The 20,749-nt window shown below is 42.0% G+C and overlaps 1 protein-coding gene across 1 annotated transcript in view; it reads left to right on the forward strand.

Moving 5' to 3' along the window:
* FGGY (FGGY carbohydrate kinase domain containing) overlaps positions 1–20,749 on the forward strand; it is a 139,834-nt gene that overhangs the window by 89,504 nt on the left and 29,581 nt on the right. Inside the window, exons 11-14 of the mRNA XM_083510343.1 lie at positions 1,899–2,046; positions 4,062–4,136; positions 11,511–11,631; positions 15,850–15,944. Of these exons, the coding sequence (XP_083366469.1) occupies positions 1,899–2,046; positions 4,062–4,136; positions 11,511–11,631; positions 15,850–15,944 (439 nt within the window). The remainder of the gene's footprint in view (positions 1–1,898; positions 2,047–4,061; positions 4,137–11,510; positions 11,632–15,849; positions 15,945–20,749) is intronic.

Raw genomic sequence — 20,749 nt, forward strand, 5'->3', positions numbered from 1 at the left:
ACAGAAGACTTGAGGTTCATGCTCTGGCATCTGCAGAGTATATTTGTTTTTGAAAGGGTATTCAGTAGCTTTGAGATGCTGAAGAGGATTTGCCAGTTGGATTAGATAGTAATAGTCTGCATCGGCTGGCTGCCCTCCAGATGTTTTGGACTACAGTTAGCTCAATCTGCAACATGCTCACTGTGGCTGATGTGCTTGTAGTTCAATACCACCAGGTTGGGGAAGGCTGGTCAACATGGCGTACTGTAAGGCCATTTTATATTTTCATACCTATGTGAAGCTTTCCGAAGTAAACAGCCTACAGTGCTATATAAATCTTACATAGCTGTTGTGGTTTGGGGAAGTGGCCTCCCACAAACTGAAGTTTTGTTTTTCCTTAATTTCCTAAACGATTTAAACTCAAACTATCTAGTGACTTAAGATTAAGGCTATGATATTGCCTTGAGACAAGATATTCCCACCAGGTTTCCCCTATTCCTCCATCTCAATGGAAGCGCGCTGTTTCTCAGCTGAGTCTTCTATCCTTTGCGCACTTATTCTGGGGAAAGTCCTCTTCTCTCTTCTGCTTGCAAATGGAAACGACAAATGGAAACGAAATAAGGCTACTAAGGAATTGTAGTAACTTACAAAACTATTCCTGTGTTTTCCTCCACAAGTCACATAAAACAACCTTTAAAGTATGTGAATAATGATATGAATTAGTTATTTTAATGCTTTCCAAGTGCACTTCATTTTGAATGATATCCTCAGATAGCAAACACATGGTAAGCTCTAATTGAAACAATGTGCAGCTGAATGCTTAAATGCAGAATATAAATATACAGCTGCAAGGAGGTCATAAGTCAGAGTAGTAAACACATGCCAAATTCCCTCAGGGAGCTCATTAGTGCATGACTGAATATACATGCAGAGGCTAAATAAATATCACTATTTGGACCTCCAAAACTGAGACAATGACTAATCAATTGTAATTAGAGGAAGATGCTCTCCTATTGACCATCCTTTCTGAAAATGAAGTCTTCTCGGTACTCCCTGGAAGGCAAAACTAACAGTAGAATTTTAAAAATCCATCCCTGATGTTTGTAAAAGCCTATTCCCAAGGTTTTTTCCTAGAGCTTTATAAAGTGTGGTAATAGTAGCATAGTTTTACTGGCATGTCAGTGCATGCAATCGAAGGCTAGATTGCAATTCCCATGGATTTCAGTAGGATTTGGCTTGTTTTCACTTTCTTTGGATTTCACCCTCTGGGTACATTCCAGAGAAAACTAAGCACACTTTTAAGTTCCACTGATATGAATGGAAATTAAGCACTCTGAGGATTCTCTGGATTGTACCCAAGGCTTCCGTTGCTGAGCATGCTGTGTTTGCACTGTGCTTGCAAAATGCCATTAATATTCATGAGAAATTCCCATGATTTATTCCACGTGCAAACGTTCTGTGTTTAAATCCCATGCATGCAGCTAGCTCTCCGGTGATTTCACAAGATGTGGCAATTCTCAAGCTTGCCCTGTAGGTGTAGCCGGAGAAGGGCTAGCCGTTGATCTGTGTGGTCAGTGAGACTTAGCTGATGCTTTTGCAAGTGCCTGACTCAAATTAAATGAGATTAAACAAATGTGCTTGGAATCAGGATGCAAACCTCTTCTTAAGTGTTGCTATGATGAGATCCTAGTTCCACTTTTGATTCTTACCCATGCTGTTCAACAACGCATACCTGAAAAGTAATATATTGATATCATCTTCTCCTTCTCTTCACCTCCCTCTCCATATTTTAATTTGGCTTTGTAGGCCTTTTGATAATTTGTGTGTATATCTGTTTTAGGAGTACAGATCATGCAATATGTTCGAGGAATAACCTCTCTCCCACACCCCTTTTTCTTTTCTACTTGTTTTTCTTGCAGTGCTCAAAGTATATATACATACTTGAACGGTCACCTGGATCTGATTAAGAAATCTTTGCCTGTGGGTTTCCTCACTGTTGATTTACATGTTTGGCCAGATTTCCATGGCAACAGATCTCCCCTTGCAGATATTACACTAAAGGGCATGGTAAGAAACAGCCTGCCTTTGAAAACGGGTCAGAACAGAACAATGGGATAAAATGAGAGCTTGAAATGAGCATTTGTATTTTGAACATTACCATCCTTCTTTAATAGAAATCCCACTGAGTTCAGGGATTTTCCTTTCATTTGTTGCTGTTGAAATTGGAACTTTTTTTAGGATGCAAAAGTTCAGGATACTTCCCATATCATATGACTGAAACATAAGGAGGTATGTTTTGACACATTTTAAATTTTTAATCACATTAGTTTTGAGCTTTGCACAGTTCATACGTTTCTGTAGGACTGGCCAAGCAGCTGAAGTATAGAAAAGCAGCAAATTTCAGATGAGAAGGCACATTAACTGTTAGCAGAGAAAACAAAAAGAGTGCTATCCCATCTGAAAGGCTACTTTCCCATACTGTCCACTTCCTGCATCCTTATTTTGACCCATGAGCCATTAGGCCTTCCCAAGTAATACCTTCTCTGCCAAAGCAGTTTGCTTTCTTCCAGAGAAAGCAATTAAATGTTAAATCCACATTTAACATTAACAAGTGTAAACTCTTGTGCATTGGGTTTTTTTGTGGGTGGGTGGGTGGGTGGGTTCTCTCCCCATAGCCAATTTCGGAGCACCCAGGGAAGGAAGGAAGAAAACCCCACTGGACGAGTGATAATATAATAATTTATAATAATAATTTGTTATTTATACCCTGCCCATCTGGCTGGGTTTCCCCAGCCACTCTGGGTGGCTCCCAACAGAATATTACAAACACAATAAAACAGCAATCATTAAAAACTTCCCTAAACAGGGATTCCTTCAGGTGTCTTCTAAAAGTCAGATAGTTGTTTATTTCTTTTTCATCTGATGGGAGGGTGTTCCACTACTGAGAAGGCCCTCTGCTTGCTTCTCTGTAATCTCACTTCTCACAGTGAGGGAACGGCCAGAAGGCCCTCGGAGCTGGACCTCAGTGTCCGGGCTGAACGATGGGGGTGGAGACGCTCCTTCAGGTATACTCGTCTGAGACCATTTAGGGCTTTAAAGGTCAGCACCAACACTTTTAATTGTGCTTGGAAACGTACTGGAAGCGAATGTAGGTCTTTCAGGACTGGTGTTATATGGTCTTGGCGGCCACTGCCAGTCTTGCTGGTGTTTCTTAGGTGAATCCCACCATATTTTTTGCTCTATAAGACGCACCAGACCATAAGATGCACCTATTTTTTGGATGAGGAAAACAAACAAAAAAAATTCTGAATCCCAGAAGCCAGAACAGCAAGAGGGATCGCTGCTTTCACTGTGCAGAGATCCCTCTTGCTGTTCTGGCTTCTGGGATAGCCGTGCAAAGCCTCTTCAGGGCAGGGGGAGCGTTCCTCCCGTTGCCCTGAGGAAGCTTTGCGCAGCAATCCCAGAAGCCAGAACAGCAAGACGGTTCACTGCGCAGTGAAAGCAACAATCCCTCTTGCTGTTCTGGCTTCTGGGATAGCTGCGCAGCCTGCATTCGCTCCATAAGATGCACACACATTTCCCCTTACATTTTAGGAGGGAAAAGTGTGTCTTATAGAGCGAAAAATACGGTATAACGTGACAGTTAGAAGCAGTGGAATAAGGCAGGCTTGCACAACTCCCATCAGCTGCAGTCTTGGTCTGTTGGGTATTATAGTCCCAAACATCTGGAGAGGCACCAAGATGGATTCACAGTAAAATGAACAGTTCTCTGTTTATGAACCTATATATCGATTTCATTGAAAAGTATGTTGGATGTAGGGGATGGGGACGAGAATAATGTTTAAAAACGCAATTGACCAGGAAGAATTCACCAGATTGATTTGTGTTATTGCTCATTAAACTGATGACTGTCTAAGTATGCAGTAGCCCATCTCAGGAGAGCGGGGAAAGGTGTTTTCCTATGACTGTTTGGGTGCAACTTGCAGCAACAAGATTGGGACTCACTTTAGAACTTTGTTTAGCGAGAGAATTGGGAAGTACTGAATTCTCACATCAGCAAGTTTTTCTCATTTTCTCTGCAGGTGGTTGGACTGACATTATCTCAAGGCCTGGATGATCTTGCTCTTATCTACTTGGCCACAATTCAGGCCATTGCAGTAAGTCACTGGAAACTGGCACTTTTACAATGCTTCCCTTAGTTATTCCCTTTAAATAACTTAAGCCAATGGTACTTCATCACGTTTGTAACTGGTTTGTAATTATGAATTATGAATTTATTTACCAAGCAGACATGATAAAAAAGTAAAAATTCCAAGAAATTTCCTCTCAAAGTAAGTTCCCCCAGGATTTTGGAAATTTCATTCTTTTGTTCATATTAACGATTGCTCGCAAAAAAAAAAGTCCTTATTTCCCTAAGTTTGCAAAGTTGTCTCTCCTCTGAACTTGTTGCAAGAAAGAGTTCAACCAGGAAACTTCTGTTTACTGAGAAATGTTGAGGAAAAATATCAGTTTAGTTATGCTGGAGACCTAATTAATTAATTAATTAAATTTGTGTACCTTTCCTTCATCTGTAGATCTCAAGGTGGTTCACAACATAAAAATACAAGATAAAAAACACAAAGTACATAATAAAAACAAAACAAAAAAACAATAACTCCTCTGCCTCATGACTGGTCTACATGGGCTATTGGGGTTTTTTTTTAAGTTACATTCTTTAGGAGCAACCTCCAGAAGGCAGACTACTTCTCAGGACAATAATGTAAAATATAAGAAACTGAATTTCACTCACTTTTGAGGAGCTAGATACTGTCACTTCAGTCCCTAGTGACAGCAATAATTAAGAGGCCACCATACTTTCCCATTCAACAAACATGGGAAGAGATAAGAAGCACACTCTTAATTATTAGGAATTAATTAGACTTTCATCTTACTTTTCCACAAGGGATGGAATGATGGCTAGTAGGTCTTCCTGACAGCTGAGCCTTGTTGGCTTCTGATGGGTTGCTAGTCTTTGTTGCTATGTTTAATTTCTAGTATATTTTTCAGAATGAAAATAGTCTTCATTCTTTTCTGCCCTTCTTTAAGACTGGTGGTGTAAGTGGAGTACATTTGTCCACCTCTCTGTTTCTGTCTGAACTGTTGCCTGTGAACTATTAGTAGCTATTATGTTGTTTGTCGTCAACTGTATAACTGAATTCTGTTCAATTGAAATGCAAATCTGCAGCCTTCCAAGCACATTACAAATGCGAGATAAGGCGTGCTATGGAACGGAAATTCTTTAGCTTCCCGCTGTCCAAGTCAGCCATGTTTTTGTGTCACCTTGGACGATACCAGTTGTTGCTGTTCGCTGATGGGGGATTAGTTTTCGCATTTCCTCACATCATGGCACTCCACGAAGCCCAGCGGTGAGGGCAGATTCTGTGAATTCCACTTGTGCTGTTTTAACAGTTCTCTTGACAAAAACAAGATTACTCCGACTGAACCTGGAATACATTACTGTTAGCCCTATTATTGCTCCTCTTTGGTGAGCATAATGGCAGTGCACTTGGTGCTTTACCATCCCTTTTAAATTTAAATAAGAATGCAAGTGCTTTCTTGGAAAATGAGAACTACTGATAATGTCTCATGAAAGGGATTGCAGGCAACAACTTTCCAATGCCAAACAAGCACCGTGGCATTATTCTATGCTAATGAGGTGGAAGCTTTCTCAGTTGGATATCCTGGGAAAACCATCTATTATTCTCCAAGTGCTTCATTGCACATGGCTGCACTGTCCTTTGAAATTAAGCCTCTACTGGTCCCCTTTACCCATATCCCACTTTAGCGATTATTAAAATATATAATATATAAAATTAAAGGTGATGTCTTCTTAGATTTTTCTTCACAGATGGTTCTTTGTGTACAATGGTACCTCAGGTTACATACGCTTCAGGTTACATACGCTTCAGGTTACAGACTCTGCTAACCCAGAAATAGTACCTCAGGTTAAGAACTTTGCTTCGGGATGAGAACAGAAATTGTGTTCTGGCGGCGCGGCGGCAGCAGGAGGCCCCATTAGCTAAAGTGATGCTTCAGGTTAAGAACAGTTTCTGGTTAAGAACAGACCTCCGGAACAAATTAAGTTCTTAACCCAAGGTACCACTGTATTAGCAGTGTAAATTAAGGCAACAGAAAACCCAACTAATGAGAGACTGTAATTTTCTCTAATTCTCAGAACGTGCAAATTTCCATGTTGGGTATTTTTTTATTTTTAAAAAACATGGTTGTTGTTTTTAGTAGATAGTTCACATTGTATCGGCACTAAATACAGACACATTACATCAATTTACAGTTGGTATTTGCCTTAGTCAAAGCTGCAGGTTGCCTGCTACACTTAAACATGAGTTTAGCTTTAAAATATAGCAAAAAAATGTAACTTTTGCCACTTATTGCTGACCTTTTGTTTTCTTTCAGTGAGAGACATTGCAAAAAAAGGAGAAATTTGCATTTGATGTCTCACAGTTTGCATATTTCTATGCCTATGTCAAATTAACTTAGTTCAGCATTGAAATGGCTTCATTTCTAAGGGAAACCATTTCTCCCCCAGATAATTGTAAGAATAGTTTTTAGAGCGTCTTCTTTGAAGAACATTAAATTGTTTTAAATTGTTTTTAATGTTGTATTTTAAATTGTTCAAGCTCCATACAGTACAGAAATACAGTCCCTAGGGGGAGAAAAAAGTCAATGAGCTTTCAATCAAAGTTCAGTTCTACCCATAAGATTGCCTACAATTTGCAATTCATGGCTACAGCATAATTAGCACCTCCTGTGCAAACACCTGATTTACAATCCACATGGTGCGCTGAACTCTCAGTTCTGTATTTACAAACCCAGAAACCATAATCCCTGCCCTTGCTGACCTGGAGTTTTTATACATTGGCACTGGAGAACGTTTGGCCTGCAGGCCTAATTAGTCCTGGGATGGGCCCACGAGACCGTTCCCCACAAACCAAGGCCACCTGTGCCACACTTGATGTCCTATGTGATATCTGGCAAGGGGCAAGTATTGGCACAGCTACAAACAAAGGACACATACAAACCATATGGAGTGTAATTCCAATTGTTCATTTGGAAGTGGGGTTCCCTGTCAGTGCTGCTCAGGGAGTCCCAATGATGCAAGGAGCTTGCCTTCAAGGGGACGCCCTATAAAGCAGTGGATCAGCTGATTGGCTGTTACAGCAAACTGGATTCATGGCAAACTGGATTGGTGCTGGGCACTTGCCTTCTGAGGGGCTCGCTGTACTGTCAGTCAGCTGATCCAAGGTTACAGGGATCCCCTTTTAACTTTTTCTGCCCACTTCTCAAAAGTTGACCTCCGGAGAGGAGGGAAATTACAGATCTGGCCTACTGGCCAAATCCAGTTTCCATCCCTGCCTTATTTTGTTTTGAGGCAGGCTTGCCAGACCCATAGTGGTAGTTTTGACTTCTTGCTTCCCAAGCTTTCCATTTCCCAGCTCAGCCCATAAGCTAACAAATGTTTCTGTCAGCAGTAGAGACACAAATGATATGGCCCACAAATGTCTTTTGACACAGCCCCCTTCTTGCCTGAGAAGGAATCACAGGTTACCCAATCCATAGCATCCTTCAGCTCTGTTCAAATGCCATGCCACAGAAGAAGGGCAAAAACCTGATTGGATGAGAAGGTTGTACTGCTTATAGTTCTCTGGATACAGGAGAGATTTGCAGATCAATTTTGGAAAGATGCCATTTTCACATGGCTCTCTGAGGTGATTGCCAGTGGGGCCACCACCTCAGTGCCACCCAGTGGTGGGGAAAAATGGATGCTCTGAAGTTTTTCAAGGTAGTCATCATTAAACATGACATGATTTGTTTGATCTTCGGTGGAACAATTCATAGTTTGTAGTTTGCTAAACAAACCCTGGCTGAGCCCAGAGATAGGGAATCATGCAGGCTTGAGGATCACTTTGATCTGGTGTGCCAGATCCAAAAGTGGTCATCCCATCATGGACCTGCCTACCTGTCAACCACCTGAAAGCTAGGAAGACAGAGGGGCTTGCAATTGGTGCCAAATTTAAACAATGCCCTATGCAATACCTATGCAGTTCTAAGAGACGAAGCAGGAGTGTGTGCTAAGCCATGTACCGTGTACCTCGGATTGCAGATGCTTCAGGTTACAGACTCCGCTAACCCAGAAATAGTACCTCGGGTTAAGAACTTTGCTTCAGGATGAGAACAGAAATCGTGCTGCGGCAGCCCGAGGCCCCATTAGCTAAAGTGGTGCTTCAGGTTAAGAACAGTTTCAGGTTAAGAACGCATCTCCGGAACAAATTAAGTTCTTAACCTGAGGTGGTACCACTGTAGTTCCAATGGTCCTTTGGCAGCAGGGATTGCATTTGGTGCTGTTTAAATTTGCTTTGAATGTAAGCCTTGCTGGCATTGGCTGCACTGGGGGTTTCCAATCCCAAGCTCATAACTGGAATCAATTCTAGTAGGGTTTGCATTCAGTGCTAAATTTAAAATCATCGCTGGAGACAAGCTCCACTGGTTTTGGCAGGGAATGGCCCCGTTTGGGAACTCCTGTCGGCTCCCAAGTGGTCTGGCCTGGACTTAAAGCAGCACAGCTTGCATTTTGTGCCAAATTTAAACTGTGCCAATTGGAAACCATGTTTGCAAAGAGATGATTGGGAGAGCAATCGCAATGCTTTCAGTTGCTGCTTTGTACCTATGGCTTTACCTGACATCAGGTGCCTGAGAGGTAGATGCTGCTGGTGAAAAATGTCTTTGCAAGTCAAAGGAGGAACCATGGCAGGATATGTATATGTGGTCATTTGTGTCTATGTTGACATTCAGGAGAATACTCTAGACTTTCATAAATGTGGATTGTGGAGATAGGAAAAGGATATCATTGAGGTGATCACGTGAAACTTTCTGTTCAGGGCAATTATACTTCTATTCTCAAGGCAAGATTTAAAAAATATATTAAAAAGCTTATTATTTCCATAATCGAAATTGTGGCCCTCTGGCTTAAAGCACTCGTCTTAAGTGTCAGTAAAGATGTTATGGATTTCATTAGCTGAGCTTATAGTTGCTACAGTTTGCCAAAACTACCTATCTTAAACCAAAATACCCTTGAAACACAATCCTGCCATAATAAACAGCTGAAGCTTAACTTGCTTTCCCCTTCTTAAATAACCAGTCTGGGTCTGAAGAAACATTTTCTGTCGATTGTAAAGCTTCCCGTAAACTTTGGCCACGCTTCAAAAGAGGTTCGGCATAAAAGCTGAGGGAATTCCTTACTGTTTGGGTCTGGCAAGGGGTAGATTTAGCAGAAGTTTTGCTTTTGACGCTTTTGCTTTCTTCAGTCCTAAATGTTGGGTTGAAACTTAGCAATTAAAGTAACAGAGTAACACCAGTGTTCATGCAACAACTGTGTTTGTCAAATAACATCTATAGCTGACATGAGAAACTCATGTATTCCTGGTTCATTTATACATCAGTGGTTGTCTCTGGACAACTGACCAAATATTAAGTGTTATTACCAATGAAGTTGTGCCGTACATGCAAGGACTTGCCTCTGTGCAACAGAACAGGGAATTACATTTCAAGATATAGTGGTGATGCCAACCAAATTCTGGTTTTTCTTCTTCCAGGATTCTATTCTATTCTTAAATGAATCCTGGAAGAAGAAAAACCAGAATTTGGTTGGCATCACCACTATATCTTGAAATGTAATTCCCTGTTTTTTACACATGGGATGTCACAGTAACATTTTTTATTAGTTTAGTTGATCCTTCCATGGCTTAATTTGCCTTATATCTAGATCCACAGTCTCCTGTTATGAAAAAGAAGGCAGCATGGGCTTTTGTTGAGTACTTGCGTATTTTCAGTAGTGTTTGTCTGATCTTGAATTTTGTGAGCCTTAGATGTATATTAAATGTCACAAAAACGATGGTGAGCAAGTGCCAAGGTGAATCTCTGCAGTTCTATTTCTGTGAACAGCAAGTGGATGTTCTTTGTTAAAAGAGTAGAAAAATACCAAAGCCAGTGACATATGATCTATCAGTAGAGTGGGCTTCCAAGCAGAGATTGCCCCAGCAACTCACAGTTCCATGTGTGGTTATGGCTCTGATCAAAAGGTTCCTAAAAGGCAGAAGACTGTTTGCCTGCTATTGTGCTTCTGGTGCTTTCAACAGTTCCCTGCTTGGGTGGGAGCACTCAGTGAAATAAATCTTCTTCCCTGTACTATCAATTATTTCTTCAGTGGGTAACTTGCATGTCTCTAGATCAGTCTGAAAATCACTTGTCTACCCAAAAAATAAAAAAGACCACTGTCCAGCTTCTATCTTGAATGGTACACATATATAAATTCCCAGAAAACTCATGAACAAGGCATGGAAGTAATGGTCATACCCTTCTTGTTTGTCCCCAGCACCTGGTTTTCAGTGGCATTTTGGCTTTGAATATGGAGGTTCTGTTTAGCTATCAGGAGTAAGAGAAGTGGGTATAAACCTCCCTAAGTTTCCTTTTTTAAATACAGTGGTACCTCGGGTTACAGATGCTTCAGGTTACAGAAGCTTCAGGTTACAGACTCTGCTAACCCAGATATAGTACCTCAGGTTAAGAACTTTGCTTCAGGATGAGAACAGAAATCACGCGGCGGCAGTGGCTGCAGCAGGAGGCCCCATTAGCTAAAGTGGTGCTTCAGGTTAAGAACAGTTTCAGGTTAAGAACGGACCTCCAGAACAAAATAAGTTCTTAACCCGAGGTACCACTGTAGCTGTTTCTACCTGTGCCATCACCACCACGAGCTATGGGGATCAATAATTGTTTGCTACATAAAGAATCTTGTGTATGATGCCAGTCATGGGAGAAGTACTGCATGTGGTTGTTCCATTGTGAATTTCACCATGAAAGATTAGGGGATATGAAGTTTAATCTGAAAAAAACCAGGAAGCTCACTAATACAGAGTCACTGGAGCTGGTTCTCATTGGCTGCTTTCAGAACATGATAAAGTGTCATTTACCATGATGTGCACAAGCCTAGGTGAACCTCTGGTCTGAATGCTGCACCCTCCCAACACTATAATAAGGTAGAGTTCAGAGGTGTTCATTTCCATTATTGATTAACCACAGTTTATTGTATCAGTCAGCAGGGAAAAAATGGGGTTATGAAGCTAGCTTGCTTCAGTAAACAACAGATAAAATTTAACCATGGTTTAGGTTTGCGCTGTAGCACTAAACTGTGCTTAATTGAAATCAGATGCAGAAGCATCCGATCACATCCTGGCATGTGAACCAGAGGAGTAAAGGGAAGAGTGTGTGAGTCCAAGACTCACCTGAGCTCATTCTTGTCACGATAAAGCATGGTTAATCACAACATCCGGCTGTAGCCATTATCTTTTCTAGGTGTTTTGCATGTTTTTCTACCCTTCTTCAACGCTAACAGCCAACAACCCAACTCTTTAAGCAGCTGTTTTTCTTGTAGCCTCTTTTCTTAGTTGTTGTTTCTCTATTTTCTCTTCACACTCAAGCTGGGAACAAGGCATATTGTGGAAACAATGCAAGCTGCAGGGCACGATGTCAACACTCTGTTCATGTGTGGTGGGCTGAGCAAGAACCCTCTCTTTGTGCAGATGCATGCAGACATCACTGGTAAGTTTTGAGGATACGGTTAAGGAACAGGATCTACTACCTTGTCGTTGTTAAGGGGGAAGAGAACACACAGGCCTATAGCATGAGTGGGGAACTCTGTTCAGTACAAAGGCTGCATTCTCATCTGGGCAGCCTTCCCAGGGCCACATGCCAGTGGTAGGCAGGGCCAGAGCTAAAGTGGGTGGAGCAATGAATGCAAATTTTATCTGTCTACAGCACCTTAGTTTATATACAGATGCCCACAGCCATCTCTGCTCTCTGTCCAGACAAGCAAGAGACACTGTTGGAGTTTCTGGACACCTTCCTGCTAGGCAAAAGCATTTGAGGGGCAAGAAGGGCCAATGGTGGGTATGGTCTTTGCAGGGTGGATGCGGCCTGGAAAATTGAAACGAGCAGAAAAAGAAATTTAGATTACTGCAACACGTTATGTGTGGGGCAGCCTCACGGTTCAGAAACTTCAGCGGGTGCAGAAGTTAGCAGCCAGGATGCTCACCGGAACAATATGGTTTGAGCATATTACGCCAATCCTGGCCCAACCGCACTGGCTGCCAGTTAGTTTCCAGGCCTGATTCAAAGTGCTGCTTTTGATCTACAAAGCCTTAAATGGCTCAGGAACGCAATACCTCAAGGGCTGTCTCTCTCCATATGAACCGACCCGGACCATGAGATGATCTTCTGAGGCCCTTCTTTGTGTGCCTCTTCTATGAGAAGTCTGAAGGGTGGTAACACAAGAAAGGGCCTTTTCTACTGTGGCTCCCAGTTTGTGGAATAGTCTCCCCAGAGAGGCTTGCCTGGTGACTTTGTTAAATATCTTTAGGGCAGCACTGGGCAAAAACATTCCTTTTCTCCCAGGCCTTTGGCTAATTAAGCAATCTATGACTTTTAAAACTGGGGGTGTATTGTTTTTGTTTGTTATTATGGTGTGTATTTTTGTGTTTTTCTATTGTAAACTGCTCTGTAATCTTCACATGAAGTGCAGAATAGAAATTAATAATAATAATAATAATAATAATAATAATAATAATAATAATAGAGCTTGGTGGGCCACATTTGGCCACCTGACCTGATGTTCTTCAGTCCTGGCTTTTAGTATGATCAGCTGTGAAGGTTTTATAAATAAAATGCTATAGTCCTATTAATAACTTTACAAACCATTGTCCATCTGTGCCTCATTAGAATAATTTACACAGAAAATATTTAGTCAGTATGAAAATATTTAGTCCAACCCGTCAGAATGTTCTCCAACATAACCCCACATTGATATGAATAGGTGTTGCCAAGGAGCAGTAGTTGTGTGTAAGAGATGTTTCTGGAGGTTCTGAAAAGGAGAACCAGAATTATCAAGGGCTTGAGCAACTCCTCTATGAAGGAAGGTTGCAACATTTGGAACCTTTTAGTTTAGAGAAAAGGTGAGTGAGATGGAACATTCAGAAAGTGGGTCATGAAAAGTACTTCACAGAGCCCACTGATAAACTCACTCCCACAGGAGACAGTGGTGACCATCAACCTAGCTAACTTCAAAAGTTGATTCGAACAGGCTTCCTCAACCTCGGCCCTCCAGATGTTTTTGGCCAACAACTCCCTTGATCCCTAGCCAGCAGGACCAGTGGTCAGGGATGATGGGAATTGTAGTCTCAAAACATCTGGAGGGCCGAGGTTGAGGAAGCCTGGATTAGACCAATTCATGGAGTATTGACAGTTACTAGCCGTGATGGTTGTGCTGTGACTTCACAATTGAAGCCAGTAATGCTTCTGAATAGCAGTTGCTGGAAACCACGGGAGGGGAGACTCCTCTTGTGTTCTTGTCCTGTTTACAGGTTTCTCACAAGCCTCTGGTTGGCCACTGTAAGAAGACGATGCTGGATTTGATGGGCCGTTGGCATGATCCAGCAAGCTCATATATATAGGTTGAAAATAAATCTGTGAAGTTTCATCAATTGTCAGTTAATACCATTGGTTTGAGTGCGTCAAATCTGTGGCAGTAGGTTTGTAAGGGGGTGCCTTTATTTTACGCCAATGTTAATTGATTTGCAAGCTTTCGGCACTTTTTGAGACTCAAACTTTGCACATTTTAACCAGCAGAAACTGCTTAATAAAATGCAATGTGCCCTACTTTAGGGGATGTATTTTATTGAGCCTGCATGACAAAAATCCTTATAGGAAGTTAAGTGAATGTAAGAAGAACATGTCCCAAATTAGGATAAACCCAGCCTTTATCCAGGGCTATTTTTTAAACATCCATTATGCTGTTATCATATGTTTTTAACCTGCGGAAAACATCTTTCCTTTGTTCTACAGCTTTGAGAGAAAAAACAAAACTATGAACCATATAGATTCTTTTTTCCCCTCTCCCCCCCCCCCTTGCCCCCTTCTTAAGAAGAGCCAATGTGGTTTAGATCAAGTTTAAATCTTGGATTCTAGCTATTTAGCAGGGAGATTTGCATCACTTGAACATCAAACCAGACTTCCTACCTTGATGCAGGAAGAAAGATGGAAATCAGCATTATGTAATTACATTTCACAAAAGCAGAAAAGGTGAACCAAATGACACAAGGTCTTGACCTAGGCTGGATGTATGCAACAGACTATTGCCACAGTGGTGCTTTCTATTAGTCAAACAAGATTTTATCAAGTCCACACCTTTCCTTATCTAATTCAAATAGCCTTGGAATTGAGAGCTGCTTTCTGATGTCTAAAATTAAAGCTCTATTAATAGATAATTCTGATTAAATTTTAAACCAAGGTTCTTTGACTGTATCTAATGGCCATGTACAATGTAGGACAAAGAGGCCTTTCTGCGGCCTTGGAATTTTTCCTGTTTGTAGGAACTGTGACTGACGGGGGATGTCAGAGTTCATCTGACTAGAATGCTCCGGGTTCTCTTGCCCTCATTAAAATCTATCCGATAAAATAGTTAACATTCCTGTATCAATCCCCTATTCTTCCAGGAAAATTCTGAATATATTACTGTTAAATGCAAGCTCCCATTAGCCAATTATGCAGGCTACCAATAGATAATTTCATAGACCACTTAAAAGCCTCAGATTCATATTGTTCAGATGGTAAGATGAATGCATTCATTGTGAAGGCACTTGCAGAGTAGCAACACAAGCAGCCAAGTTTCAAAGTACATTTCAAACGTGCCAGCTGTAAACTCAGTTCTTAATTTAGCTCTCTGATAAGTTTAAACAAGTTTCTGTGTCAAAACATTTTTGCCACTGAGAACCTCCATATTTCATCCACGCACTGTCTAGGGTCACACTGCTTTCCAATGTCAGAACTAGCTGGGAGCAAAATCACCTCGAGTGGGAGGTTGGGGGAGAATTCCTGGGCCGCAGGAAAGTTAAGTTCTTCTTTCTTGCTCAACGTAAGAAGAGGCCTGCAGGATCAGACCAAAGGCCGATCTAGTCCAGCATTCTGTTCTCAAAGTCGTTGATAGGAGGCTCATGGGAAGACCATAGGCAGAACATGAGTGCAGCTCTGTCCTCCAGACATCTGTATGACTAGGGACATCTCACGGGGTCATGTGAGAACCAGCCTGTGTCTTTCTTTTTAAAGTTTCCATGTCATCTTCTCTGGTTCCTTGTCACTGTCTTGGCAAACTGGCAGCTCCTATTTTTCTATACACTGGCATGGTGCATAGTTAAAACCTGAAAGGACACTCATGTCTCTACAACCACAGAAAATGCCCCCAAGTACCTTATAAAGGTAAAGGACCCCTGACCATTAGGTCCAGTCATGGCTGACTCTGGAGTTGCGGCTCTCATCTCTCTTTATTTGCCAAGGGAGCCGGCGTACAGCTTCCGGGTCATGTGGCCAGCATGACTAAGCCGCTTCTGGCGAAAAAGAGCAGCGCACGGAAACGCCGCTTTACCTTCCCGCTGGAGTGGTGCCTATTTATCTACTTGCACTTTGACGTGCTTTCAAACTGCTAGGTTGGCAGGAGCAGGGTCCCAGCAACGGGAGCTCACCCTGTCACAGGGATTCGAACCGCCGACCTTCTGATCGGCAAGTCCTAGGCTCTGTGGTTTAACCCACAGCGCCACCTGTGTCCCAAGTACCTTATAGATCCACCCAAGTGCCAGTGCAATCACACAGGCGACCGTGTCAACAGAGGGTATACAGATAATAATCCTCCAGCTGGTTTTTTTGCTTTTAATCGTCTTCACGCCGCCCCCACTTTGAGCATTTTAACAGATGTGTGTTGTTTTTGTCTAGGCATGCCTGTTGTCCTGGCCCACGAGGTGGAGTCTGTTTTGACGGGCGCTGCTATTCTCGGAGCCTGTGCTTCTAAAGATTTTGCTTCTCTGCAGGTATGTAATCAAAGGAAGTCTGGATGTGAAAGCTTAAACTCTGCACTTTTCTGCTTGGCCTTGCCTACATTATAATTTAGACTGGGTGGGGAGGAATGGTAGGCTCTGTTCCTCACAAAGTCCAACGCTTTCATCCATAGGTCTATTGACCAGCTTGGCCTGGTTAGGTTAAATAAGGAGATGGGTCTCAAACAATTACATGAGTTTACTACAACTGGGACCTGCAGCAAACTGTCACGGTGTGGAATGCTCCTGTTCAGGACACCAGCCAGCCTATCATGCCCTTTCCATTTCTACTCCATTCCACTCATCCTCCTCCAAAGGGAAACAGTATAACAGGATGGTAATGGGTGAATTAAGATGGAATTGGCCCTTTTTGCTGTAAAAATGGTGAGTCTGGCCCCAGGGTATTTGCCCACCCACTCGCTTGAATTTCACACTGCTCTAAAAAAAATTGTTACAGTAAAGTATGCTATCTAATTAGGCAGATTTCTATATGTGGATATAAAACCCAGGCTTTAACTAGAATATTAAAACTCCACCGTTGGGTAATTTTGCCGAGGAAGAACTACCTTGGACATCTGGTCTCCATATGGCTGCTTTTCAAAGACTTTGGGAAGCCTTCTTTTCCTTATCTCTTGCCACCATATCTGCGCCACAAGCAATGTTGTAGCAAAGGGGAATGAAAACGATGTGTCTCTTCACTGATGCACACCCACACGTGCAAAACGCCCCGGGGAGGGTGAGGGGACCAAAATCTCTCCTTCCTTAATCTCTGGATTATCTCTTAGTTTCCGGAGAAGAGAAGAAAATCCTTCCTGAGCAAATGTTTGGCCGTATATTATTCTTTTCATTTCTCCAAGCCTTCCCTTCATGGGAATGCCTTCTCATTCATTTTTCAGAAATGCAATAAAACAGACAGATTGTGACCTGCATAGCACAATGCAGGTGTCTTGTTGCTCAACAGAAATACTTGACACACCCTGGATGCTGAACACTTTATTCCACTCAGCATGTCAAGGATTGGCAGTTACGTTTTATATAATACTTGGTGAAGAAAGCACTTTGCAGCCGCATTCCCAAAAATCTTTTCCCAGTTGGTTCTTAAATAAGAGTAGCCTGTCCTGTGTTTCAATGACAATACCTCATATTTTCAGGTGGAGAACGTGGGCTGAGAGTGAGTTGGAATATGAGCAAAAAATTCCCAACTCATTTCTCTACAACTGATGACTGATAATGGGCATTAAATGGCCTGAATTGGTGATCATTCCTCTATGGCTTCTTTTACCAAACAGCTGGATGATGGTATACATTTCAGTGGGATCTTCAGAATGGAATTGCATGCTCCAGCTCCACTATGTTTCTTCAAGACTTATCTGTTGCTGCTGCTTGGCTAAGCAGCTCTGGAGGTCTACAATTTCCCTTCTCTTAACTCTTTCCTTGTTCATCATTTTCTTCCTTCAGCTCCTCCCTGCAAGCAGTTGCTTTCCTTCAGCTCAGGTCCCAGGTCCATGTCCGTGATTTTGGATTTGATATCCCGCCTTCCACTCCCTTTAAGGAGTCTCAAAGCGGCTAACATTCTCCTTTCCCTTCCTCCCCCACAACAAACACTCTGTGAGGTGAGTGGGGCTGAGAGACTTCACAGAAGTGTGACTGGCCCAAGGTCACCCAGCAGCTGCATGTGGAGGTGCGGAGACGCGAACCCGGTTCCGCAGATTACGAGACTACCGCTCTTAACCACTACACCACACTGGCTCTCAGATAGAAACAGACCTGGATCCCTTGCTGGAGGTGGGCAGCAGGGAGAGAGTGTTTGTTGGAGGAGGAAAGCAGTGGGTGAGGCCATTCTTGTGCCCTTTGCTTATCCACAGGCAGCAGGGTTCTGTGGATGTGCTTGAAAGGCGCACTGGAAGTGCGGAAATGAACCTGTAGCTCCACCCTCAGTTTAGCTGCCAAAGAGCCAGCTCCTGCATTTGCAAAGCAATCCACTCCTACAATTCTAATATACAGTATACAAGTGACAATGTCGGGGGAAAGAACAAGACCCTGTCTTACTTGGCAGTAGCCCAGTTTTATTCTTCACCGTAACTAACTTTTTTGGACAGAGTTTATATATTTGGGGTTAGGATTATTATTGTTTTATAAAAAAACAAACCAAGCCGTTTATTTTTCTACTGTGCATTAAATCAGTTCAGTTGCATTTATGCAAGCTAATGGCCAGCTTTCTTTTCATCTTGATTTCCTAAAGCGGACTTTGCTTACTTAGAATTTAGAGAGCTGTGTACAGGGAAGAAGAAATACTGATAGTAATTTCCTGGAATCCTTGAACTTGTTGAGACAGAAAATTAGAGGAAGAGAGCACGGAGTTTGAGCAAGCTGATTGCAGATTGGTAGCGTTCCTTCCAAAGGCTGGTGGAAGTACCGGTCCTGCAGTGGTAGACCTTCCCCTCCCCCCTCACTGTGAACTTTTGGCACGCCTCTTAACAACAACTTATCTATTAAGTCATTAACTGCAGTTCAAAAGAGTTAATTTTAATAATAGCTTTCCCCTCTGGAAAGATGTTTAATGACAATGGCAATTTGGCTAGGCTATAAAGAGGTTTGGATGCTCAGGCAAACAAGTAGGTATTGCGCCTTTGTGCTTCAGTATCAGGCAGTGCTATTCGCACAACAGGTTGTGCATACGGAACGTCCCCTGACAGCTGAGTGAGTGGAAGGACCCCTCTCACGGTGGGTGGCTTTCTGCACTGAATTTTCAGCTTCACCAAGCAAGCTGCTGTTTGTTGAAATGCTTCCAAAACTGAGACTTTCCTGCAAATTTAACAGCCTTGTTATCATGAGGATACATGAACCCAAGGCTGCCATTACTTTTCCAGAGGGCCAAGCAGTTCTCCTGATCTGTAGCCACCCCTACTGTTCTTTTCTTTTGTTTGACTGTATACCTTTAAAGAGGAGGAAGAGGTAGGCACCATGTTTTAATAGCTTAGTAGACCACATTGGAAGAACCACAGACACAATTGACTTGTGTCTATTGAATCAGTCCAAGTCTCCTACACTCATCTCATAAAAAACAACAACTAAAAAAACTCTTATATAAACCAGGATAAATTCCTAATTAGTTGCTGTAATCATCTTGTGTAAACATAATAATGAAAAAGAAAAGTTAATTAATCATTTTGTTGGCTTGCTGTTAATGCATCTCTTACTGAAAGTCTCTCAGAGTGTCAAGGCGTATCTTAATTTCTATTTCTTTAATCATGGGGCTGTTGTTGGGCAAAGACGAGAGAGATCAGGTTCTGAAAAGTCGTGTTGGCAGGCAGAACTAGGTTAAGATGCCCTAATCACCTTGTTTCATTATTTGCCAAGAACTGGGCTAAGTTCACACTTGCATTGTCAGGCTATAATTTAAAACAGAGTTAACTAAGAACATTTTGGATAAGAACAAGTGCTTTCTTTTTTCCTTAATGCTCTGGATAGATACTCTGGGTTTCTTTTTACTGATTTGGTCAATACCCTTCCCCACAGAAGCAGAAGCCATTCTTTTTACCTACGGACCAAATGGGGGAAGTGAATGCACACATCACAAAAAGCAGCCTCAGTATGGACATAGGGACCATTTTCATAACTTAGCGCAAAACTCAGGATTTCCTAAGTGAGGCCAGCTGACGTTGTAATGGCACAAGGTAGAACTAGCGCATCCTTTGCTGGCAGCTATTTTATGCACCTGTTGGTTTCCATATCAAGTTCTTTGTTTTCTGGTTTGTCTGGCAACAGATTTGCCAGGGAGAACTATTTTCTAATAATAAAGATGAGAAACATTTCTGACAATGATACTAATTTGTTTCCTGTATTCTACCTTGTCCTTATCGTAAAATGGTTTATTCTTCTGGTAGCTCGCATCTTGACATGATATTGAAGGAACCTCTGCTTCTCTAATTGTTCATCAAGAATCAAGATCTCAAAAGTGCTTGGATTCGCCACCAGCAGACTCTTCTTAAATTCCTCAAAAACTATTGCCTTGACAGGGAACTTGAAAGAAGGCGAGGAAGTGGTATTATCCGTCCTCTTTCCTAGGGGTATCTTAATATAGCTGTTATTTCTTTCAGGGTGTTTCTTCAAGAAAATAGAAACTTATAACATGACTTGAGCTCTAAAAGTGACCCCTCTGTAGTATGGTTGTAATACCTGTGTTGGTGCATCCATTGCAGATTCATCTAATTCAGTGTTTTTTTTATCACACGTGTGCATTTGTACACACATGAAAAAGTGTGCTTTGGTTCTGTAAATGTAATAGCGATACGTGCACCAAGCGGATGGGATTTATCTGCAGCTCCCCCACATGTGTATGCAAATAGACATTTCCTTTCTTATAACATTGTAGTTTTAGCCATATATATTTCAGCTCTCACATCAGTGTTAATGGAGCTCTGTAGGAGGGTTTTTTGTTGTTTTTAGATATATGGTTTTCCTTTGTGCTGGTATTGGATGAGCAATTCCTTGTCTGCTGGAGCAACTGACCTGGAGGCGTGATGGGAGGTCCCTACAATTTACAGATTCAGCATGGCTTTAGGATAGCGTGATGTTCTCCCAAGCAGGTTCAGATCATTAGCCTCATGTGCCATTGCTGTTTACCTGACATACGATACGGGTTGACATCTGTTGCCCATCTCTCTTGCTGAGTGCTTGCTTTGCTTTACTTACGGCTGTGCTCTGGTAGCACCACCAGAGAAGAAAGAAAGATATTTTATCCCTGTTCTTCTTGAGCAAAAGCAGTTTGCAGATCACCCCTAATTTGTTAGGCTCGG

The sequence above is a fragment of the Podarcis liolepis genome, assembly GCF_965112155.1.
Source record: "Podarcis liolepis genome assembly, chromosome: 6".
NCBI lineage: Eukaryota > Metazoa > Chordata > Lepidosauria > Squamata > Lacertidae > Podarcis > Podarcis liolepis.